The sequence below is a fragment of the Uloborus diversus genome, chromosome 3 (genome assembly GCF_026930045.1).
Source record: "Uloborus diversus isolate 005 chromosome 3, Udiv.v.3.1, whole genome shotgun sequence".
NCBI lineage: Eukaryota > Metazoa > Arthropoda > Arachnida > Araneae > Uloboridae > Uloborus > Uloborus diversus.
Window position 1 is genome coordinate 126,647,350 of NC_072733.1, and position 27,210 is coordinate 126,674,559.

General features: G+C 32.0%; 1 protein-coding gene across 1 annotated transcript in view; it reads left to right on the forward strand.

The window, feature by feature from the left end:
* Positions 1–26,702, forward strand: part of LOC129218416 (dyslexia-associated protein KIAA0319 homolog) — a 159,281-nt gene extending 132,579 nt beyond the window's left edge. Inside the window, exons 20-22 of the mRNA XM_054852671.1 lie at positions 11,203–11,293; positions 17,598–17,692; positions 20,653–26,702. Coding sequence (XP_054708646.1) covers positions 11,203–11,293; positions 17,598–17,692; positions 20,653–20,792 — 326 coding nt within the window. The 3' untranslated portion in view covers positions 20,793–26,702. The remainder of the gene's footprint in view (positions 1–11,202; positions 11,294–17,597; positions 17,693–20,652) is intronic.
* The last annotated feature ends 508 nt before the right edge of the window (positions 26,703–27,210 follow it).

A 27,210-nucleotide genomic window follows, 5' to 3' on the forward strand; every position in this document is an offset into this window, starting at 1 on the left:
TAAGTCTTGGCTACAGTTTCATACAGTGAGCTCCAATAAACCAACTTTATTCGGTTCCTGTTGGATTTGTGGAAAACACCTGCATACCAATGTCAATTACAGGAAAGACAATTATTCTTTGCTAGTGATGAGAAATGTTGGAAAATAACATCAAATGGAACTACAGAATACATGGAACTAGCTTGCAACCTCAAAGAGGCTGACACAAGAATAGCAATACATGCCAGAGGCGTAGCTAGACCCGAGTTTCGGGGGGGTTTCTTCTTTTATATATATATATATATATATATATATATATATATATATATATATATATATATATATATATATATATATATAAAATTAAGCAAACAGAATTACAAATATTAAACAAATTATAAATAACAAATGATGATAAAAAGGAAAAATGCAAACAGCAATTAAGTAGGAATAGATAAAGAGTGAATCCAGAGCTCATCAGCCGTGGAGGATTCATTAATTATGGTCAAAAGACCAAAATTTTAACTATAAACTAGAAGAGAATGTTTAAGCTCCAGTACATGTAATATAGAGTAACAATGGGCAAAAACGCACCACTTGCTAAGCTAAAAACAGTAAACTAGAGCTCAAACCTAAAACTAAAAGCAGGGGGTTTCGCCTCGACTAACTAGGAAAACAAGTTCCGATAATTAGCCTTCCACGGGACAGTACCTGCCTATAACAAAATTGTCTTACCTTGAAATCCACGTAAACAAAACCAAATCCATTGTTCAACCTGATAAAAAAACATTCCATTTGTCAACAAAACATTAAAAACATAAAAACAAATCCAGAAATCAGTCCATAGACACACCGAGTCGCCTGTTTCGCACGTGTAAAAAATTCATCCACCCCGGTGATTCACAAAAAATGGTTTGTCACGGTTGTATCATACATTTACACAGTTAAACAGTTTCAAAAGAAGCGAAATGCTCATCGAAGGCTATACTTAAGCAAATGTTTTCAACTAGATTTTTAGGGAAGTTATTATTAAAAAGTAAGTTTTTGAGTACTGAAATTTCTTGCTTAAATGCGGAAATGGTATTGCAAATTCATTTAATTCTGATAGCTTGCGAAACAATAATGCCAATAAAAACCTTTTTACTTAGGCAGGAGGAAAAATCTTGTAAGCTGTTAACTGTGAAATTGAATTCGCGTCTTTTATCATAGATTGTAGTGGAACAATTTGATTCAATTTGTATGTTGATATCCAAGAAATTAAAGCTATTTTGATTAGAATTGGTCTTATTGAGCGTTAATGAACTATGATAAATAGTTTTGCTAAGTTCAGAAAAATTAGGAAAATTTATACACAAAAGGTCATCAATGTATCTGCAACAAAGAGGTGTAGAGGAAGGATTGTCAATTAAATATTTTCTCTCATAATATAAAAGAAAAAGGTTGGCTAATGTAGAGCTAAAATTAGCTCCCATTGCTATGCCATTAATTTGTAGAAAACATGAATTATCATTTTTGAAAAAATTATTGAAAATACAAAATTTAAAAAGATTAAGAAAAAACAATTCATTAAAATCAAGGGAATCCTTGACTGAATTAAAAAGTTCTGAAACAGAGGAAAAAAGTTCAATGAGTGGGATATTGGTGAAGAGGTTTTCAAAATCAAAAGTTTCTAAGTAATTTATATCAAGCATATTAAGTAAATTGATGACTTCAACACTGTTATTAACAATCCAGAACCAATTCATTTGTTGAAGTTTAAGTTGTTCAAGAATTTTTTTGAGAAACTGTTCAAGCTTTACACTCAAATTTTTTCCAATGGTGTTGGTGGCAGAGCAAATAAAGCGAAATCCAACAGGTGTTTTATGAAATTTTGGAATTGCACATAAGTAAGGTAAGTTAACAGAATCAGGACGTGGCAATTTAAAAAGTTTGTAAGCAGGAGCAAATTTTTTGATGATGGAGGATTCATTAAGTTTGGAGGAAACATAAGTGGTGGTTTTTTCTAGTTCATTTTTCAAAATATTAGCATATAATTTTTTGCAGCAGATAGAGTAATTAGAACTGGCTTTATCAACAACTGTAAAGACAAATGCTTTTTTAAAATCATTGATGGCATTATTTTCATCAGCAGAGAGATGGAAGTATGAAGATTCTGTGTTAACAATATCACGTAAACGTGATTTCAGTTCAATTAAAAAGTGGTGTCTATATTCAAGAAATGCATTAAGTGGAACATTAAATCAATAGGAGATTTTTCTTAAAAAATATTCAAGTTCAAATGCAAGCTTATTAAAAGCTTTTAGGAAATTAATACGAAAATTAGGCCGATATTTAGTACCCAAACTAAAAAGTTTAATGAGTTTTTTCTTTTGTAAAAAATTCAAATCACCGGTCAGAATATGACCAAGATCAGAGTTGAAAAAGATGGAATTAGAGAAATTAGCACAATTACAATCAAAATTCAAATATTTATCAAAATTTTTTGTAACTTCTTGATAGTTTAGAATTTTTTTCGAGAAAGGAGGATTGAATTTGTAGCTGAAGACAATTTGTAGATCCTTGATGGGAAAAAAATCCAAAAGTTTACTGTGTAGTTTTGAAAAGTTTAAATAGTCGAAGGATTTTTGCAAAAAACTAAAGGTGCAGTAGTAAGTTTGATGTTGTTGAGTAGAACCAACTTTGTAGATCAGAAGATCATAACAAAGAAATTCAAAGTGTGAATTTTTAAAAAGGTAGTTTGGAAGGAAATTTTTTAGTTTTTTTAGAAATGTATGTTTTAGACTAAAAAGAAATTTCCTAACATATTCAGTGTCATAAGAATGACAAAAAGAATTTTCAAGCTTATCAAGAATTTCAAAGGGCGAAAAAATGCAGAAACGAGGAGGGGATTTTCCTGATCCTCTATTAAAACGAGAAATACTTGTGTTATTTCCAAATCTAAACAATGAATAAATACAAAGATTTTTAGATGAGTTATAGTATGCTGTATATAATTTATTATCAAGGGAGGAATTTAACCCATAAGGGAAAATAGATTTGAATTGCAGAATAAAATGAGATTCTAGTGAAAGTCTCTTCTCCAGAGAGTGTTCAAAACCTAGAATTGAAATAGAAATATTATCAAAACTGTGAAATTGAAAATGCTGAAGTTCTTTGTCTTCAAAAATGGTAATTCATGTTTTCTACAAATTAATTGCATAGCAATGGGAGCTAATTTTAGCTCTACATTAGCCAACCTTTTTCTTTTATATTATGAGAGAAAATATTTAATTGACAATCCTTCCTCTACACCTCTTTGTTGCAGATACATTGATGACCTATTGTGTATAAATTTTCCTAATTTTTCTGAACTTAGCAAAACTATTTATCATAGTTTATTAACGCTCAATAAGACCAATTCTAATCAAAATAGCTTTAATTTCTTGGATATCAACATACAAATTGACTCAAATTGTTCCACTACAATCTATGATAAAAGACGCGAATTCAATTTCACAGTTAACAGCTTACAAGATTTTTCCTCCTGCCTAAGTAAAAAGGTTTTTATTGGCATTATTGTTTCGCAAGCTATCAGAATTAAATGAATTTGCAATACCATTTCTGCATTTAAGCAAGAAATTTCAGTACTCAAAAACTTACTTTTTAATAATAACTTCCCTAAAAATCTAGTTGAAAACATTTGCTTAAGTATAGCCTTCGATGAGCATTTCGCTTCTTTTGAAACTGTTTAACTGTGTAAATGTATGATACAACCGTGACAAACCATTTTTTATGAATCACCGGGGTGGATGAATTTTTTACACGTGCGAAACAGGCGACTCGGTGTGTCTATGGACTGATTTCTGGATTGGTTTTTATGTTTTTAATGTTTTGTTGACAAATGGAATGTTTTTTTATCAGGTTGAACAATGGATTTGGTTTTGTTTACGTGGATTTCAAGGTAAGACAATTTTGTTATAGGCAGGTACTGTCCCGTGGAAGGCTAATTATCGGAACTTGTTTTCCTAATTAGTCGAGGCCCCTGCTTTTAGTTTTAGGTTTGAGCTCTAGTTTACTGTTTTTAGCTTAGCAAGTGGTGCGTTTGCCTATTGTTACTCTATATTACATGTACTGGAGCTTAAACATTCTCTTCTAGTTTATAGTTAAAATTTTGGTCTTTTGACCATAATTAATGAATCCTCCACGGCTGATGAGCTCTGGATTCACTCTTTATCTATTCCTACTTAATTGCTGTTTGCATTTTTCCTTTTTATCATCATTTGTTATTTATAATTTGTTTAATATTTGTAATTCTGTTTGCTTAATTTTATATTTACTTGGCTTTTTAGTTTTGCTGCATTGCGCATCTATGGGCTCTTGGTGTGGTCTTTTCAATATTTTTCACTTTCATTATATATATATATACATATATATATGTGTGTAAATTTTTTTAGTATTAAAAAAAATAAGAGAGAGGTGAATCTTACATACTTTGGAATGGGGTTCCCCAATTCCGATACTTGTGTCAAACAAAACAAAAGCAAAAAATTTTTTATTTTTTTAATGTTATGGAAAATTTAACTTTTTTTTCTTTTCCCTCCATTTAATTTAAAGTGAAACTTTCTAGCAACGTCTTGTCAAAACCAGCCTATCCAAATCAGGAGGAAATCAAATATCTGATGAGCGTGTTCCGTTCATTTCAGTGTGACAGCTTAATTTAGAGGCTAACACACATCTACAAAAGCTGGCATCCTTGAAAGCTAATAGATACTTTCATTTCCGCCTGTAAACTGGATGTTTGACTTTCAATCTCATCGGTGGTCAGACTATAAAGACTATTTTTACTAACTTGGTTTGAACTAAAAGTATGAAATAAAATAAAAAAGACTTCTTGAATTATAACCCGCAAAAAATGAAATTGCTTTTCATATCGTTATATTTATATGTTGTTTTTTATGTATTTACATTTATGCTAATTTTAAAGCAGTTAATAAAATCTGAATAAAAAAAGTTAGGGAAGAAATATAGGCGGTAGAACGTTATTCGCTCAAATGCATACCATGTGTTCTCCTCTCAAGTCTTTATTTTTAATTTTATTAGCCGCTTTAGAATTTACATAAATATTTATTTGAGAGAGCAACAGAAATTTTCGGGTATTATAAACAGAAGTCTTTTTTATTTTCTACTTTTTAATCCAAACCAAGCTAACAGAAATAATCTAGATTCATTTCGTTTTTAAACATTTTATTCATGTAATGCTATGCAGTTTTTCTTTTGAATTAAAATAAAATTACTTTCAGAAGTGTCCGATGGGACTAATGCTGCTTTGCAGACTGTACTTCGTTTTCTTCAGACGTTAACTTTCTCTTTTTAGATCAATCCTTTTCGTCATTTTAATTTTTTCTTTGGGTTGAAAAAAGCTTGTTATCGGTCTTGCTCGCTTCATTATGCAACAACTTTCACTTAGAATGTATTATTTTAAACAGACTGTACCTTTCCAAAAGAATACGCACTAAATACTGGCTGAAAAATCAATGTGATTGCAATGGATACTCTGGTTAGCGAAGGTCGTTTTGACTATGACCTATGACACACACGAGACCATAGACCAACAAAAACCTCTATCCTCTCGGATTCCGATTATGCTATCATTTTCGGATTTGAAGCCCAATGATCTTTAAAGCAGCAAACAAAAACATTTTCTTCAACTCAGAAACAGAGGCATTGTCTTCAAGAGCTGAAGAGGCAGTGGAAAAAAGAGAGAAATGCGTTCCACGAATAGGCTTTCCAGGAAGATTAACCAAAGGACAGTTGTTTTGCGCACTTTGTTGGAAGAAGAGTAAAGGGGTGAAATTCACAGATTTGACATGTTAAGATGAACATTTAAGTTCATGGTTAAAGGTCATTCAAGTTAAAAGCCATTTCGCTCTGTTATCTGGATTAGTACTGTTCTTTGGTTGCTCTCTTTCTTAAAATTGATTCCTTAGAAAACCGAAATGATAGGAGTGAAACGAAAGTATAAGTTTTTTTCAAGTGATGAAAAAAAGGAAAATCGTAGAATACTGGCCAAGTTAGATTTGCTGCAATTGCTAACCTCGAGGATAGATAATGAATCTAAAAAAATAAAAAAAAATCAGGGACCAAAAAGCAATAAAAGACTTTTTCTTGAAAAAGATATGCTTAAAGTTTCTTTTACTGTCAAAATGATTCCTTAAACTCACAATAAAGCACTTAATAATAATGTAATAATTAATATATACCTATAAAACTAATAAAGTAATAATAGAATAAATACCTATAAAACTAATAAAGAGGAATTTTAATCAAGAGCCCATATTCTCTTTAGTATCGATTTCAAATTTTCACCATCCTATTTCAAATTTCTATAAAAAGTTTCTTAAAGCCCCCGGATTTTAAAACCTCTTTATCTTGATTTTTTTTCTTTATTGTGAAATTCGAAATATACAGATTCGACTGTATGCAATATTCCCACTGTGCAGCTCATAAAGTTAAACATATTTAACAATTTGCAGAATCTATGACAAAGAAAGGCTGCATATACGTAGATTTAACAAATTAATCTCATTACTAAAGCAAAGTGTCGAATTTCACTCAATTATCAAAAAATTGTCGCAGCAGAGGGAGGCGGCTTTATGCTTGAGGGTCAAATATGGAGCAGATTTTCAATGGCATTGGGGAGGGGGGGGGGGAGCAAAGTGAATTTTTGACCTTTGTTACTGAGAAAAAAAGTGGTTTTGAATTTTTTTTTCTTTTTCTTCTTATTTTTTCTTTTTTTCCCCTCTTCTTTTTCTCTTTTTTTTTTGAGACTAACGTTTTGGGGGGAGGTGTCCCCAAACCCCCCCCCCCTTAGCTACGCCCCTGATACATGCCTCACATGTTGGTTAGAAGCAACATCCTTTGCAGTATAGTTGTTCACTTGGATGACACGGATGTCCTTCTCCTTCTGCAGGCGTTCATTCATAAACTGAACTGCAAAGTTTATGTTCGAATGGGAAAGCAAATTAAAGACTGGATGATTTTCCTTCAGAATGTTGTCTGAAACAGCTAAGCTACCAGATGGATGCAACAGTGTTCATCTGATGGAATTTGTACTTGGATTTCACAGCTTCAAATGTTATGACAGTGTTTGGGCGTTTTATGGGAAAGATAAAAGGGACCATTCAAAATAGTAGTCACCGCATCATTTTATATTGAAACCTTTAAAAACTTTGGTGAAGAATGAACCGTAAAGGAACGCTTGAATGCAAGTCTTGAACGTTTTGTATGTGAAATGTATGGCAATTCAAAAACTGGAGACATGAACAAGCTGAGGTTTGATTGGTACTGCTCTAAAGGAGGCCATGTTCTGCCTGAACTCTTGCCTACTTGCAAATCTACATTGAGTCTCCATGTCAAAAGCTCCATCTACCAGGTTGCAATATGGAGAAAATCTCTTGTTCGGTATCAATTTGTTCCAACAACACATGAACATGGTTGGAATGCTGAAAACGATAAAATTGTTATAACTTGGCTCGAGAGTCGACCCTCTCCCGAGGAAGTCGTTGAAATGATATCGTGCAACGAAAGCAAAGTTTGCCAGCAAGGAATATGTTCATGCTCCGATGTTAACCTGCTATGAACTGACATCTACATCTGCTTATGTGACAAACAAGAACTTGGTGCAGATAGTCACGACTTTATAAATACTGGATATTGTGAGGAGATTCGGAATGACGACGACAACGATTTTTAAGCCAATTTAAAGTAAGAGAAGCTTAAATACTCTTCTTCTTAAACATTGCATCTTTTTAAAACGCAACATAAGTATAGTTCGGGCAGTGTCATAATGTTGAGGTTAGGATCAGCGCAGGCTTCACAATGCTACCAGGTTAGGTTTGCCCCAAGTATAGTTAAAAACTCATATAGTATATTTTTTGAATAACTTTTAAAATTTTCTCCTCTTTTTTATTTATTAAATGCAACAAGTCGTTTTTTTTCTCTAGAAATTAACCACTCGCTGCAGGCGGCGTTGAGCCACCATAAGTGGCGAACTGGGGTTATCGAGCAGAAGGCAGAGCCCCCAGTATGTAATCAATTGCTGACTAACTTGTTACATTTATTAAATGCAACAAGTCACTGTTTTTTCACTAGAAATTGCCACCCGCTGCAGGCGGCATTGAGCCACTGCTGGTGGCGGCGAATGGGGGTTAGCGAGCAAATCGAGCAGAAGGCAGAGCTTCCAGCATATAATTAAAAGACTGACTAACTTTCATTTGGATTTTTTCTGGTAAAAGTCACTCTAACTGACAAAAAGCCAAACCTTCAAAAGTTGATTATTTTGATGCTTTATTTGGCAATTACTGTACAATGGTTTCAATTTCTGCCTTAGCATATTCGTAATCTACACAAAAAGCCGAAGAAAATGACACCTCACCCAGCTTTATTGCAGAATGATGCTATTATTCGGTCTAGCTTATAGACTATGTTGTGAGTACCCATCATAAATGAGACAGAGAAAAAAAGTAGCTGTCATTTGCTCTTCTAAACTATTTTCTACGTAATCAGACGGAGGAAAATTAAACTAAAGTAGCTAATAACGTACAAAATAACTTCGAGACTTTTGATATAGTATGGGCCGGAAGTTTCCTTATTTGCACTACAATTTAGATCATTTTCCCTAGCTCTTGGAAGATACTAGTGAAGAATAAGTATCAATCTCAGCAGAGTGCAGATGTCATAGTGGTTTGGATGCTTAAATGAAAACATTACTGTTGCTATCTACAAAGAAACTCTGAAGAATGTTCACTAAAAATACCAAGCCAAATAAGCTTTCTCGGTGAACAAAACAGTTTTATGTATTTTTTTTTCAATTTAATTTTTGTAATTTGTTTCATTAACTAATTAAGATCAGAAGTTACTAGAAACATTAAAAAAAATTAATCCATATTTGAAGTCTAGTAGAATGCATTAACTCTTTAAGCGTGTGGTTTTTTCTCCCGCGTGCAATTTGCATTGGGGAATGCTTATCGCGAAGGTTGTTTGCTTTACAATAGTTTCCACCAAATCGTTACTTATGAATAATTGCAAAAAGTCTAGGGAATTATAGCAATTTCTCACCTGAAAATTTGTTTCAGGCCTTCTATCAAATCGAAAATGTGGTGGAGCTTGTGTAGAACTTAAATCTTGACACCATTCCCACGCCAAATCCAAATTGTTTCCTCATTTGACTCATAACTATATGTACTTGTTTCATCTACAGACCGACTTTCAAAGTCAGAATGATCCAAAACATCATCTTCAGAATCACTCAAATCATTCGACAACATCAGTCTTTCCTCACAAAAGCACTTATAAGCATCACTATAGCTCGAACTGAAGCCACAATTTTTTTTCTAAGAAATTGTCTCATGCTGCCATCTGGTGGCAGCTTTTGATATTAAAAAAATATTAATATGAGGAGTTGTTTCCGTCACACACGTAAAAATGCCGACTTTAAAATTGTATGATGAGGGGGGGTGGGGGTCCGAAGGTTTTTCTCTGGAAAATTTTAAAACTTGTAATCTTAAAAATGCGTTTTAGCTTCATATTTTTCAAAAACTTGCAATTCCACTTTGGGTGTCACCCCCCCCCCCCCGATGGGTAATACTTGGGGCGGACCCCCCCCCCCCTCGGGTAGTGATGCCACTGGTATATGCTACTTCTTTTACTTATTGTTTAATTCTGTTCTGTTAAAAAAATTTAGCCTACAGCTAAAGTAAATCCTATACTAGCCAAAATTTTAAGTAAACCTAATTTTGGAAAGGTGTTACACTACCACATCATAAAACAATACCCTCACCAACTTCTAAATCTACTATTAGGCTTATTGGATGCTTTACTTTTACAAAATCGTTGTTCAAATTTAAAAAATAAATGTTTTTTTTCTTGCAAATCACTAAATTTGGCTAATTGTTGGGGTCAATTTTGAAATAATTTTACAGTTTATGACATTAAAACACTAATTTTACTTGTCATGGTATAGTGTGTACAATAACCCCTCACTATATTGTGCCTCATTATGTTTCTCATTCAGATATGTTGCTCTTTTCATATGTCTTCCAAAAAATTATATTAAAAAATGGGTTGCTTTGCATTTAACATTACAGAAAAAAAGTAACATTTCTCTGATTAAATATTTCCTTTTTATAAATGAACAAAAACTCTGCAGTTTAAGCTGCAACTTATAAATCATATTCCACCATAAAAAAATGGAAGTATTTTAAACTATTCTTTTCTTTTAATTTTAAAAGAAGTAGTATTTGTCCTATTTTCTTTTGTTTTTATTAAAAGAAATTGTCCTAATATAATAATAAACTAATCTTTTTGTAGGTGTGCATGTCATGGATTTGTACATTTATTGAATTATTACATTTTATGACCTTTATATTGAATTTTTGGATATATTGCGCTTTTTGTTGTCTCCCGACAAGCGCAATATAATGATTGGTTACCATAAGTTAAGTTTTTAACATCTTTTCAATATCCATTTCTTAGTTTTCATTGAATACTTGATCAAGATCGATGAAAAAGTAATAATTTTCTTTAGCAATGCTAGTTATTTTCTGTTACAGGTTTCATTTTGCTTAATACTAGTTCTAATTGCTATTGTTTTTGTTTTATTTAGTTTTTTAATTTGATATGAACAAATTTTTTGTGAATAAGTTATAAAATGTTTTTTTAATGAATAAATAATAAACTGTGGTTACAATAATAAAGTCTTGACTTATGTTTAAAACACTTATAAGGATTTTTTTACACCCAGGATCAAGTCTCCTTGCATAAATAAGACCTCATCCTTTTTCCTAACTTTGTTTTATCTAAAAAATATTTCATTGTAATATATAATTTTTTAAAAACAGCATAGCATTTTTATGGGAAAAAGACTTCTAAATGCATAATGTGACATCCTTTAGTTTCTTTCAACAAATGTTTTAAGCTCCAATAAAAAAGGGAATCAACTGTCCTCAGTCCCCTCTATATATGTTGTGATAAGTTTATGATTGAAAGAAAATGTTTGAATTCTCTCTCTCTCTCTCAATTAACTTTCTTCTTGCACTTCATGTGCTATCCTTTGTATACTTAAGTATCAAATTGATTGCTTTTTTTATTTATGGAAAGAGTAATGCTATGAATTTTTGCTTGTCTTATTTGAAGTATGTAGTTTTAAATTAAAAGCGCCATAATGGGTAACATGCAATTTTTCAGACTGGAGCATTTTATATGTTATCATTGTCTCTTTCACTATTGTTGTTACATTGGCTGGAATACTTTGGGGTATTGCCTGCTGCTGTACGAGGTATTTACTTAATTATTTTGTTCTTTTGTTACCTTATTTATAGAAGTTTTTGAAATGCATGGATTAATTAAGGAGGTATTCTAGTCTAGCGGCTTGATTTTGAGGCAATTTTGTGGGCGTAATAAAAAAAAAATGTAAACGTTTTTAGTATCATTTTTATATCAGTTTTTTTAATTGATACTTGAGAAGTATAAAAATGTAATAGTGGGGGAAAAATTCAATGTTGAAATAAGTAGAGGCCGGCAAAGTGGGGACTCAGAAAAAAAAGGTGTCTACTGGTTGACAAGATTCTAATCCTCTTGGTGATCTGAAACATGAAATTAAGGTTGATTCTTATTAAACAAGGATGTAGAATTTTCTGGAGGTAGCCGATTTGTTGAAAAAACTTTTTGCATAAAATGGCGTCTTTAAAAAAAAGAAGACATTTTTGCCTCCTTTTTTCTATTTTAGTATTTTTTTAAATATAGTAAATAAACAAAAATGCAGAAACCCGTACATGGAGACAAGATTGATATTATTAAGAAAGTCTGTTCCAAATTTCAAATAAATCGGTGCATTAGAACTTCAGATATCTTGTCAACCCTATTGAAAAAAGTAGTTTCGAGAAAAACGTGTTTGAAGTTTGCAGTGGCATTTCAGAGAGTCTGAGTGGTTTAACGGTATGCTGTATTTATATTTTTTTGAACAGCCATCCCTGCCTTATACATTGTTTCTTCCTAAACCTCAAAAGCTACATTTTGGCTGATCTTTCAGCCATGAGAGCGGTTCTGCCTGCTTTTGAAGCTTTGGAAACTCATACCTCGGAGCGTTTGTCTCGCTGCTAATCTTGATTGCTGGCTTTTTCTTTATATTAACAAAATTAACTATAACTCTGAAAATAATTCGAATTTCCATAAATCCTCTTAGAGGCTTATTCTTGAAGGTCTAAACTTTGAAGATATGAAAAAAAAAAAAAAAAAATTCTTTTTTTTTTTTTTTTTTTGAATTTCTGGACTAGAATACCCCCTTAAATAAATTTATGCTTATATTTCTTTTTATCTAAAGGTTTTATTTCTATTTATGAAACTAATTGTATTGAAGAAACTATTTTAATGTATTTGAAGCACATAAGGTAAAACACCAGTAGTGGCCACTTTAAGTTTACTTTTGTATTTTGAAGAAAGAAATTAACATGTAATAATAATAATGTGATTTTTTGTTGGTATTTAATGTAACTGCCATATTGAATCAATTTTATTTATCAGTTATTTGAATTTAAAGTAAGTAATGTAAATACTTTAGATGGGAGATTGTCAGATGGCCACTACTGAAATTTTCAGATTTTGAAGTAGCCACTGCTGGATCAAATTTGAAGTTTGAAAAAAAAAAAAATGAAATTCTGGAATTTTTAGAAATTGAGAAGATTTAGAAAGTGTTGGACTATAAAATGCTCATTGAGTTTCAAGAGGGACAATTAATATTGTGGATCTGCAGTTTAAAAATACTTCACTGTGGCCACTACTAGTGTATTTTAAACGTTAAAGTGGCCACTACTGAAGCACTGGCCACTACTAGTGTTTTACCTTACATTTTCATAAAATAATAGTGCAATACTTTAAACTGAAGTTTTAAATGTGCAGTCCTGGAAAAAGAAAAACAAAACACGCAAAATACTGACAGCCTGGTTACGAGACTCCAGAGACTGCAGTTTCACCCTTGATATGGACTCTTGCATCTAGAGTAGTCAGTAACCGAGCTAGAGGCAGATGTTCTCACATTGAAACTGAGCTTATTAACTGGTAGCTAAAATTAATTTAGCACGCCAGTGAGAGTTTTTTGAGTTAAACCACACTATTGCTTCTGAACTCTCACTTTTGTGCTGAATTAATTTTAAAATTAATTTTGCTCACCAGTGAGAGTTTTTTGAGTTGAACCACACCATTGCTGTTGCTGGTGTGCTGAATTAATTTTTGCTACCAGTTTGTTGATAATCTCGGCTTCACTGAGATAGCATCTGCCTCCAGCTCCGTTATTGATTACTTTGAATGAGTCCATAAAAAGTACAAAACTGCAGTCTCTGGATGTCAAAACTGTCCAAACTGTTGGTATTTGCATGTTATTCTGCCTTAGCCCTGGCTTAATGGCAGGCCCATCATTTCAAAATTTTCCAGGGGGGGAGGAGGGGGGAGGGTTTGTGTTCCATACATTTTATAGGAAAAAAAACAACAAAATACATACAGAAATGCATAATTACATGATGCTTCTAAAATTCAGGAGTTATTTCAGTTGAGACCCCTTGATCGCACAAATGAAGGACCTGCTTAACATTAAAATTATGGCAATCTGTATACCTAGAAATACGACGGGTCATTCTGACCCCTGAGAAGAAATCTGCATAGATCCCTACATAATAATGTATATTTGTAAGCATTAGTTTAAAATAAACATATTTTGAATAAATGCAGTTTATTTAAGAGATGCAGAGATTTTAAGTATGTATGTATATTAGGATGGGTTGAAAAACAATTTTTTTCCCTAATCAATTTCTAATAGCGCGGAAAACTTGCGCATCGGCATCCTAATAACAGGTAAAATAATTTAACAAATTATTTTTAAGAATTGAAATTGCGCAAAAGCCCTCAAGTTGAGAAAAAATGGAAAAAAAACGGCAATTTTTTAAGACATACATTTTTTTCAAAAAATAATTTATTTTATTTCTAATGGTATAAAAAATGTACTTTGTAGTTACCGAAATGTGTAGAAAAAACTTGAGTGCACATTGTCAATCATTTAAATTCGCGCAGAAAGCCTTAAAATACCATTTTTAAAGTAAAAGTCATATTATTTCAAAAATTCTTAAGGTGACATAAAGCTATAAAAATGTACTATTAAACATTCGTTTTACTGTTTTAAATACAGTTCTCTTATGATGAAATGACTGAGCACTCACTACGTGCAGGCCCGTCATTTAAAATTTTTCCAGGGGGGGGGAGGGGGGGTCAAAGGGTGCAAATTCAATGAAAGTTTCAACGAAAAGCAGCAAAACTCACGCCCACCCAAATGTAAATACATTTATTTCTCAAAGTTGTGGTGTGGGGGGGGGGGGGGCAATGAACCACTCCCTGATCCATAAACAATGGGTCCAATTACGTGGCGGTGGCAGCAAGTCGAGTCCCACTCACCACCCTACCCAATCAAATTGAATGTCATTCATTATACTTGAAGTTCTTTAAATTTTGAATTCGTATCAAATGTTCTTATCTGATTGTTGATAACTATGAAAACCTTTTTGGTTTTCCTGATTGCAAAATTTTCCATCATCCTCTGTCACGAGTTTTACACACCTCTCTACCAATTGAGTGTGATATCAAATATCCAAGTTATGGCAGGGCTTTGGCCTTCAATAAATATTAAACATCTGTTTAAATGCTTTACTTATTTTTCCATTATGTTAAAATGACTCATTACTCACCACATGGATTTAGCATCAAGTCGAGTTCTCCCCCCCCCCCCCACACACTCACAAACACCCTACCCAACCATCCAACCAATTTGTGTGTGATTTTTCTGTTTAAGTTAAGAAAATTTTGACTTAATATCAAATTTTTCCTCAATGATCTTCATCTGAATGTTGTCTACTTAATAAAACCATCTGGGTTTTCATGCTCGCAAACTTTTCCACCAGTCTCTGTGACAAGTTCTATACATCTCTCTACTGACTGAGTATGTCATGGGAATTTCACATTTTCATTGAAATTTCCATACCCCAAACACAGAAATTGCAACGAGTGATCCAGAATTAGCTGTTAAAATTCCCAGACTCCTCAGTTAGTCCCATCAGTTAACTGTGCTAACTGGGTGTTAGGACTTTAATGTTTCCAAAATTAGTCCAACAAGTGTAATGCAGATACTGGAAAAATTATAGTAAACACCTATGCTCCTGTTTGGTTTGATATTAAGATGCATTACACCGTTAAAGACGGTCCGAAGCACATACTAAAGGCCATTAAAACAAGACATTTACCGAATTACATTTAAAAAGAAATCCTTGATCCTGTCAATCATAGAAACTCGTTCTTTTGTCGTCCAGAGAATATGATGTGGCGATGATATTGGACTACACACAGCACATTCGAGAATTAGGCTACAGGAGAATACTGAAAGCCTGAAATGAGCTGCCAGGATTCTTCCAAGCTTTCATTAATTAATTTTCAAGCTGCAGATTATCCTAAACATATCGATCGGGTTAAGTGTAAGTTGATACCACTACCATTGTTGTCAAATATGGCATACGAAGACTTAGAACTTCATTGAAAGTCAAAGCTTTGCCATAGCTTGAATATTTGATACCACACTCAAATTGTAAAGAGATGTGTAAAACTTGTGAAAGAGGCTGCAAGAAACTATTGCAAGCATGACAACCCAGAAGGTTTTCTTAGTAAATAGCAATGAGATCAAGAACATTTGATACAAAGTCAAAATTTAAAGAGCTTCAGCATAATGAATCACACCCAAATTGGTTGGTTGATTGGGCAGGGTGGTGAACTGGACTCGACTTGCTGCCACTGCTACCTGATTAGGCCCATCATTTAGGGGTTCAGGGGATAGTTCATTGCCCCTCCCGCCCCCAAACTACAACTTTGAGAAATAAATGTATTTACATTTGGGTGAGTGTGAGTTTTGCTGTTTTCCATTGAAACATCCATTGAATTTGCACACTTTGACCACCCTTTGATTGGGGTAGTGGTCCCCCAGGAAAAATTTGGAATGGTGGGCCTGCACCTTGGTGAGTCCTGAGTCATTTCAGCATAAGAGAAATGTATGTAAAACATTAAAACAGACGTTGAATAGTACATTTTTATAGCTATATGTCAGCTTGAGAATTTTTGAAATAATATGACTTTTACTTTAAAAATGGTATTTTAAGGCTTTCTGCACGAATTCAAATGATCTACAATTTGCCTCCAAGTTTTTTTATGTACATTTCGGTAATTACAAAGTGTCTTTTTTATACCATTAGAAATGAAGTAAATTATTTTTTGAAAAAAATATAAGTCTTTAAAAGTTGCTGATTTTTTTTTCTCAACTTGAGGGCTCTTGCGAAATTTCAATTTTTTTAAATAAAATTTTTAATTATTTTTCCCGTTATTAGGATGCCAATGGGCAAGTTTTCTGCGCTATTAGAAATTGATTAGAAAAAAAAATGTTTTTCAACCCACTCTAATGTACATTAAAGCATTAAAAAAAAAGTTTAAAAACCCTGAAAATAACCAGCGCTGTTTCATTTTTATTTCTGAAACTAGCTATTAATGCTCCCTTTTATGTACAAAAACATTATAAACGATTCAAGTTCTTGCTATATTCTGTCTGCTATGTTTCAGCATCAGTAAATGTATTTGCATTTATTTTTACTTATTTATTTTTTCAAAAGGGTCAAAATAACACCTGTACACACTTTTAGGTATAACACTTTAATTTGGGTTTTAAAAAATCAATATTCTTTAAAGCTTTTTATTATTAAACAGCATGATTAATTTGGAAAAGTCTTTTTTGTTGACAAATCAGAAGCTTTTTAGAACCTGTTTTCATTAAATGAACTTTTCTATGATGAAGGTATGTATGTCACTTGTAACTTTTTCATCATAGAAAATATCAATAAGTAAAATATTATTAGAAATTTAATCCTTCATTGCATGGTAAGTCTTAATGAATCATACCATTTTATACTGAGTATGGGTATTATTTTTATTTATTTTTTTTTTCTTATTTTCTTATTTTAGTCTTAATAAATTCCTATTGATGTGTAATTATTTTTGCCAATATTCTCTTGCTGTTTCATTTATGCTAAATTTAGTGGAAAAAGGTTCAATTCATCTATGCAACATCATGCACTGAAAGGTTAACACGAATAATTTACATACATTTTGATGTAATTTTGGGGAATTTCTCAAACATAATTTATTCATAAATAATTATTTTTACTGTGATTTATCATCAAAATGGATGAACTTGAACAAATATTTTGTTTCATACCAGTTTTTAGATAAGTGTCCTGTTCCTTTCATGTTTAAAAATGTTAATTATGAGCTTGAAATCACTATATAAAAGTCTTTTAATCTTTTTCACTTCATGTTTTCCAAATGTCATTACTTTTTGTTAATATGCTTAAAGTTTTGTGCATTAAAGGCATTTTTATGCACCATATTTTTGTAATGATGAAATGCAAAATGTTGGCTACAGTTTACAATGTATTTTAAAATTGAAAAATAAAATACTATTTAAATTCTTAGTAAAAATTTCACTAAATATTACATTTTACTTTTAGGATGAGGTTTCGGAAGCCAAAGAAACGACATCGCTATACTTTACTAGATGATTTCAATGATCGAGAGCGTGAAAGGGAAAAGTTTTTTCCTCAAAGTAAGCAGTAAAAAAATATAAATGTTTTCCTATTAGGTTGCTTATCTCAAATCATGTGTTTAATGCGTTATTTAAACAACTTTGTTGTAAAAACATATGTCGTTACTAAATAAGGTTTTTAATTGGAAAAATTGTTGTATATATAAATACCACAAATGCAAGAATACTTTTTAGCTTTTATCTGTTTTTAAATCATGTGCAAGAATGAAAACTAGAAAACTTGACAGTTTTGCTACAGTCCCAGTGTTGTTCCCAAAAATGTTTTTAGAGAGTAATTTCTCTCCTTCAGTTTATTTACAAAGGCGAATCAAAAAGTTTTTGCGCCTATTTTTTATTTGCCGAAAGCAGGTACATACAGGTATTTACAAATATACGTAGCGTACTACATACCTTACATTATTTCTCCACAGAGTCACCATACCGGTTCAGACATTTGTCCTATCGCAGCACTAAATTAGAAATCCCCCTGTCGTAGAATTCTTCCGGCTGCCTGTGGGATCACCATCTAACCACGCTCTTGGCTTCTGTCCTACCAGAAACTTCTTCAGTGGACCGAAATCGTAAAAATCACTAAGGGGAAGGTCTGGACTGTAGGTGCATTTCCCTGTGAATTGCTATGGGCTTTTGTCCCTTGCTCCATACAAAACAAATAACACTTTGCTACTCATAAGATGTGGACGTCTAAAGAACAACCGCCATCTTAAATGACTGATAGCAGCTCTGCTCATTGGAGCAAAAGGCAGTGGGAATGTATATATTCACTTTGTATTCACAGCCGTATTTTGGCTGAAAAAAATAGGTGCAAAAGCTTTTTGATTTGTCCTCGTATTTATACAAATGCCAGGCATTAATACTCACCTTCTAGCTTAAGTTATTCACCTTCTAGCTTCCCAATATTTTTTGGCAATATAATTAAAATCTTTAAGTGTAGTACACGTGTTCAAATGTAAACTGCTCATTAAAAGCCCAAAATTGCAAACGTTGCAAGCCAGTGAGTCCTTTAATAGTAAATGGACATTCCTTTTTAGTAAATGGACATTTAGGCTATCATGTCTGGTTAAGAGCCGAAAAATGGCAACAGCAGAACTTCGTGGAAGGTCCAGAACAGTCAATGTATTGTTAGCTAATGTTGAAACATCTAATTTAAATTCATTCTCAAATTCTATTTTACATGGTAATTTTAGGGGAATGAAAAATCAACGCATTATTAGGTCTCTGCAAAACAATGGCACCTTTCTTTGTAAATTAATCAGCTCCTTCATTACCCTCAACTCCACAATAGGAGGGAACTAATGTAAATGATGCACAACTAAGTTGAAAAATTGAACTCAAATTATAAATAAATTGTCAAATAAATGTGGAAAAATCAAGCAAATATACAACAAAAAGAGAAAAAAATATTCTACAGTGATTTCAAGTTGAGAGATAAGTTTCTGTTTCAAACCCAATTTCTTTTGGTAACTAGGCAACACTGAAACAATAAGAGGTGACAAAAATACCTTCGTAACTTAGCTCTACAAAGGTCTAGAAACATAATAAAGATTGCACAATTACTAACAATGCTCCAAAATGGTGTAAGCCTTCTTTTTTTACATGTAAATGAAAAGTAGAGAAAAATTGTTGTTTAAAATGTTGTCACACTGTTTTTATGAAATGCATAGCAAGTCATGAGGCTTATAAAGCTTTAAAAATGAAAGATATTTATAACTTACGACAAAAAACATTGTTTTAAATGATAATAGGATAGACCAGGGCACGTTTACACAGTGCTCTTTTTTCAAAACGAATTATAACTGGAGAGCTAACAGTCATAACAGATTGATGCTACTCCCTAGCAAATATTCTCACAAGTTTTTGAGCATTAGTCAAGCTTCAGTCCATCATGCAGAAAAACTAATCTGTTTTCTACCAAGTTGAGTAAATTTTGTGTTGAACGTTTTGAAGATTATTGTGAATAAATAATACTTAGTTTAAAAAAAAACAAATATATAAAAATTAGCAGAATTTCATCCTTTTTTGAGAATTGTATTTGTATGAATTGAAATGTTGTTAAATTATTTTGCACGTTAAAAACAAATCAAATTTGGCGACGGAGCAAGTTTACACTTTGAAAGTTGGAGCACATTTACGATTGTTCTTACTGTGTCTTACTTAAACATGCCCTTGACACTTTTTTTGCTCCAAACTGTCTCAAACATTTTTAGTATTTTCCGGCTATGTAGTTTTGAAAATTACCATTTAATTTTTAATTAATTTACATATTCGTATCTTATAGCTTACCATCATATAGTGCTGTCTTCATGCCCCTTCAGCTTCAACTTTATACATTGTTCAGTCTTTAATAAATTTGCTTTGCTTTAGTGATGGTTAGACATTATGTTCAAAACACTAACAGAACCACGTTTGGTGTCAAAATAAGTATGTGTAAACGTGCCCTGTGTCCAAGGCATGTTTACGCAACCGAATTGAACTCCGAAATAATTTTTTTAAAGGTTAAATACACAAGCTGAGCAACAACTAAATATACCAATTTTGACTACATTAACTGTTTCATAAAACCGCAATGTCTAAAAGTTCTTAAGGTAAAACATAAAAATTAGAAAAATTATTGAAAAAAATCCACATAAACGTGCCCCGGTCTACCCTACATTAGTATATTTTGCTGAGTATTTATCTAATTATGTTTTATTTTTAACTGTAATTTTTTAATTCAAAACATGTTTCGTTAAAATAGATATTTTCGAATTCTGCAATTAAATATTATATAATTTTTTACCCCTTACTACTTTTTTTTTAAATGAAGTTTATATATTATAATGAAGTTAATTAAAATGTATATTAGCCTATTGATTTAATTATTACATTTCTTATTTTGTTAATGTGTCCTAATATGTGTTTTTTTTATGCTCTTAAATTTTATTTTCTATATTTTTTCACGTCTGTTTTTTTCCTTTACATAGGTAAAAACCAAAAAAGTAGCTTGATGATTTCCGATTCTGAATCAGATGCTATTTTTGAATCCCAAGTCATACCATTAACGGTAAAATCAAATGGTATACCTAATGGCATTGCAAGAGATTCTCATAAAATAACTGCATAGTAGTTTTTTAAATGGACTTCGTATGAGAAAGCTACTCTGTTAAATAAGTAAAAACCATTTCAATAATGTGACTTATGTAAAGTCTGACTAATGTGATGTTACAGTGGAAATTTATTTTCATTGCATTTATTTATATTTAATGGTGAATGTAGAAAATAGTGTAAGAAGATTCCATTGCATTGCTGTAACAACCTTAAAAGATTTTGAGGGCATAAATCTCTTAATATCATCAAAAAACCCCAGATACAGATTAAAGGTTCTTATACTTCTCTGCTAAATGAAAATATAAACCTTATTGAAAGTGATACTTTTGATTTTTTGATATAAAAATTACCACGAAGAAAAGCTAGTCATAAAGATTCTTTGAGCATAAATAATAACTTAAAGCCATTTTCATGAGTTTTGCCCTAATTAAGATGCAGGTTTTTTTTTTTACTTAGAGAAGTTATTTTAAATGGACCTTGGAATATAATCGGGTGGATCAGATGAAAACAGAATAGTGGTCATAATTTAGTGTATGTGTATATTAATATAACAAAACTTTTGTAGAGAAAGAGGGGAGGATTAACTCCTTAAGACCGAGGCCGGCCGTATACGGCTTTGTAACTTAGATCCGAGCCCGCCCGTACCCGGCCGAGTTCTGCGAATTCAGGGGTGGTGGGTAGAAGAAGACACCCTACTGCGAGACCTCCCCGAAGAAGACCCTTTCTTCTAGCCGATAGCTATTTAGCAAGTGATAGCGACAACTGCATGAATGGGGAGCTGCTAATGACTTGATGTCGCTTGGCTTCCTCAAAAAATGAGAAAAGATGAATGCGTTGTACGATTTCGTTTCAATTTCCTCCACTTCTAATCCTCACTTTTTTGTACCACTTTTTTAAAAATAAATTCAATTCTAGGATTTATAAATTAATGTTTTGTATAATTTTTATGATAATTCGTACAATATTAAAGCACAAACTTTGCAAATAACTGCATATACATGCTTCAGGTTTACAAGGAACCTCGAAACACGGGTGTGCAATTACTACTTGCAATATTTCTCCATCTATTAATCTTTTCTATTTTCATTATTTTTATTTTCAACCCAAATGTAATTATTTCTTTCCAGTTTTAGAAACTTAAAAGTATTACTCAGCAAATCAGAGCTTGGAAGGCATCTAAACAAAACAAATCTGCCCAGAGCTTTAACTTGCTCGTGAAAATATACTGCACCCCACCACACAACTGTTACCCAAACAGTAGCGCCCCACAAAAAGTGAGATAGGAGGTCATAATTCCATAAGGACTTAAAACACACATAACATGTAAAAATGTATGCATGGGTCAACCAACTCCAGTATTCAAGTCGCACGGGTGGCTAAAGAAGATGCCTTAGATACTAGTTCTCTCAGAATGGTCAAAAGAAAAGAATTTTGTTACGATATTATACAATTTACAAACTACCGTATTATCCACTTTACCTTTAGAGTTCAAAATTTTGAGTAAAGTGATACTTGCTAGCAATATAATATATATTTGCACTTATAAAAATTTAATCATAAAATAGCATTTTCTAGTTTTCTTCTGAACAACATGTTATTCATTAATTTGGGAAATTCAATCAGTTTGTCAACATGTAAGTTCAGAACCATGATTTACAAAAAAAAAAAAAAGTGAAAAATGACAATCTGCTTAAATCTTCAAAAACAGTTGTCTCTGAAGTGGGATAAACAGAAATTTCTAATGACGCTAAGTCACATTGTAATATTCCTTTAACGATTGTAGTGTAACAAACACCAAAAAATCGGATTTAATTCTTTCCTAAATTCATTTAATCAATTTAAAAAGACATTATCTCTTGCTTTCAGTAGCACATCGAACAACTTTGTTTCCTTGAAAATATAAATTAATTGTTAAATTCTTCAAACAAATTCAAGTACATATTTACTTCTGTATAAATGGCATTATTCAGGAAAACATCATTAGAATAAATTTTAGGGAATATTTTTTTAAAATCATGTCATACAGCATTTTACTTACTGATAAATATAAAGAAAATCTAAATCTGTGCTTCCACATCTGTTGCATTTACACTTTTAGCACTAATTTAGAATTAATTGATTTTTTAAGAGAAAACAAATGTCACCTCCTTCCCCCAATATGAAATTGTTGTCAATAATAATTAAGCGATTTCAGAGTTGCATCAAAACAAGAAAACTTTCGTTCAGTACAGATTTATCTATCTTGCATTTCTATGTTAAAAAGTTGTATGCTCTCATCTTTATCATATTCGATTAGCTAGTTATATACGATAACCATGGCAACTTGTGTGTTTGTGGATTGGAGGGGCGGGGGGCAATTTTACCTTACTTTCAAAAGTAAAGGGGACCCCCTCTCACTTTTCAGAGTTAAAAATTAACAATCGACTGAAAAATTATTTCTACTCGGATTGATTTTACGTATTAATTTATTTTGCGGGAATAAAACCAAAAAACTCAAAAAAAAAAAAAAAAAAACTGAATTTTTCTTATGTTATTTCATTGGAATGAAGATTATAATTGGAAGAGTTCATGGCCGGATTTGGAAGTGTGGAGGCCCCGGGGCAAACGAAGGATTGGAGGCCTCTAATCAGGGTTCGAAAAGATCATCATATTTTCGAAAATATCCGATACTTTGATATACAGTAGAAGACCATTATAACGCCGACCTATATAACGCAATTCTCTATAAACCGTACAACTTTCCAGAAGTAAACAATAGGTTTTGAAGTTAAAAAAATACCTCTGTTTTGTTATGCAAACATAAAAATTGTTATTTTGAAACAGTTTTTCATCTTTCCATCTTAATCCAAAGCTTTTAAATGGAAATTAGTACCCCCCTTACAGTAAACAGAAAATACCAGATGGTTCTTGCAAATGCAGCTGTTATGCAAACCAAGAAGCTAGCAGAAGTGCAGGATAATGCACTTTCGTTTGATTGTGAAACATATTTATTTGTGAATAACTAATTGTAATGTTGGTGCTTTAATACTCATTGCAGATAAAACTCATTCTGAAGTACTAATATAGAGACATATTCTGAACTTTAGTTTCAAAATTTGTGAAATGACCTATATAACGCAAAAACCTGTATAACGCAAAATCTCTGGTCCCAAGGTGTGCGTTATAATGGTCCTCTACTGTATATCCGAATATTTTGATATATATGTACATATCCGATATTTTCGACCCGTGAAAGCTAGGATATTTTGTAAAAATTTTATTGTGGAGGCCCCGGGGCAGTAGCCCCGCCTGCCCTCACTAAATCCGGCTCTGGAAGAGTTAGTCTACTGTGGCTATTCATCCCAAATTTTGACGCCAAACTCCATTTTTATCTGTCATTTAATAAGTAATGTCAAAATCCAATTACATAGACTAGTTTTATTTTAAAAAAGAAAAAAAAGGGGGGAAATAAATAAGATTTCGTGGCTTCCCCACTAAGCATTCTCTTAACCCCCGTTTTTTGAGGAAAAGATTTTTTTTTTTTCATTATTACTCTTGAAAAATTATCTTTCTATTATTTTCTTTTAACTTTCCTTTTTTTTTCTCCTGACTGGGATAGCTTTTATTACTTGTCCGTAGTATACTCAGAAATGGAAAAGAGATAGGGGTGCAATTTCTTCCAAATGTTTGAAAATAGTTTCAAAAACATTCTTTCAGTAATTATTCTCATCAGTTTGTGCAAATGGAATTGATTGAAATTGGAAAATTTAAATTATTACATAATAAATCCTAAGCTTGTGCTTGAACTGTAATGTTCTTATTTATGATTAATATCATCTGCGCGTTGAAGGCGGCTAATATATGTGTATAAGATATATTAAGATTTACAATCAATGTACGAAAGTTAAGGGATTTGGGAATCAACCCGGCAAACCTTCTCTCGCCATGCCCCTGTTACAAATATTTTTTCTGTAATTCTAAAATATGTCTCTTAAAAATCTAAAAAATATTTATAATTCTGAAAAAAGAATGTTTTATAATTTTATTATAGCCTTTTTCAATAACTTTATAAAAAATGAAAACATGTATTAAAAAGAACTATATGTTTTATAACTTATTATTCTGCAGAAGAATAAAAGTTATTGGCTGTGCTCAAACTTTTTTAATCAATCGAAATCGGGAGAAATGTTTCCAAAAACTAAAGCTGCTAGAAAGGTTAGGCATTTTGCGCTGTAGGCTGAACATGATATTCAAAAAAAAAAAAAAAAAAACGAACTTATTAGCAATATGGTTATTAACTGATGGAAAGTCACGCTGTGAGACCACCTCAAAGATCCTTTCTTCCGACCGAAGTATTTTCAACTGATGGAACAAGTGACAGTGATGTACAATTCCCAATGGCAATACAACTACAAGGATTGATAGCTAATAACTTGTGAAGATGCCCGCATTTCGGGAGGAAGGGGGAAATGAAGAAACTTTTATATTCATTCTTTTTCATTCGCGCGACTTGTTCTATTTTTTTCCCTTTGAAATTCTTCATTCCGAAGTTGCTTTTGATTTTTGAATATTTTTTTTGCAATTCAGATGTTTTTTTTCCTAATTTTAAAGCATCCCATGTGTCTATAGATCGCAGACAGCTGAACCAACATACGCGATAAACACTAACCTAGGGAAATAGCGAAAAAGGCTGCACGCCTGAAGCGCGACAGCGATTAAGGTGACAGCTTACCACGCCTCCTGTAATTAGTGCACACAAGAACTGACGAGATGCTGCCGAAGGGGGTCTCAGCGTGGACGATTCCATTTCCAAAATAGCGTGATCGAAAAAGTCAGGACCTAACTGTAGTAAAAAATTCCCCCCTTCCCGGTCTTAAAGAGTTAAGGAAAAAAACCTTACTGAAGAAAGGACTTGACTTTTGTAAGTGCTTGATATCATGTGGGATGAGCTGCAGTTGAGTTGTAGAGCCATCCCACAGACCACAGGTAATTCATTAGCTTCAGTTTCGTAGCAAAGGAGAAATTTGGTGTTCATTTTTCTGCAGTAGATTGTGTTAGAGTTTGTGTAGTACATCAATAAATGGAGGACTTGCCAAAGAAACAGGATTTTTGCTTTCTTTGTCAATGAATTGTATGCAGGACTGGTACAAGTGTTTCCTCAAGGGAGAGGAATTGTTAAAGGATTATCTGATATCTCCTTAAATTCACCTTATCATCACAGAGGTTTTGATGAATGAAGTTGACCGGATCATCCCCCCTGAGAGCTGATGTCTTAATTTTAAACCTGACATAGACCGATTAAACATGGAAAACTCTGTTGTTCAAGTACCAGCTCATACCACGTGATTGTGTGCGATTACCAGGAATAAGTCATTTTTCAGTATGATATGTCTTCACTTCCTACTCTATCTCTACTGTTTTGTTACATTCACACTCACATACACCAAATTATGACCACTTTACCATTTTCATTTGATTCACCTTTATAGTTGACTTTAAATTGTATGTAGATTACTTCTTAAAATAAAATTTTGCTCTTGAACTTTAAAAAAAAAAAAAAAAAATCTAATTTTTTTTCTGCATTATAATTGTATGTAATTGATTTAATTTTTCATTGTAACTGTTGATTACATATCTTTAAAATTTCACATTTTCTTTTTCTACTATAGTTACATTCTCACTTGAGATTCATGAAATTGAATCAATGAGTTTGAAAACCATTCATCTTCTTTGGCAAAACCCAAGAGAGGACTGTTTTTCAAATTCATCAATTTCTTTAAACTCCTATCATTCTTTAAACATTCACAATTTTTTTACTTTTAAGCAATAAAGGACTTTTTAAGTATATTTTAATATTATTTAGATGCAGAGGTTATAATAGCATTAAAAATGTATATATATATATATATTTCTTTGTAGAATAGCAGCAAAAATACAATTACTGAGATTTCACTGAACTTTATTATACTATCTAACCTCTGATTAAATGAAGAATTATTTATGAAAATTGAAATTGCTAAGCTTAGCCCAATTTCCTTTTAAACTCGGTAGTTTCTAAAGTTCAAATAAAAAAAGAACAAAGTTGTATAACTTAATAAGAAATGTAGGTAATATGCCTCAGCCTATTATGTTAATTATTTTCTTGATTTATTGCTTTTTTTCGCTCTTTAATTTATTTCTATTCAAATGTCTTAGTTGATTATCCTGTGGTTTGTTAATTTTTTTTATATATTTAATATAAATTTTTTTATATATTTAATGTAAATGTTCCAAATAAGATTTTATCTGATTAACGCCCAATTTAAAAAATTGTTTCTCTTCATTGGAAGGTTTATTGCCTTCTCTTTGTAAATATTTTTTTATTCATTTATTTTTTTTTTACACATTGTATGCAGTTTATTGTCAATTACACTTTATGAGTTATCAAATCTATATATTTTTTTACTTTGATTCCC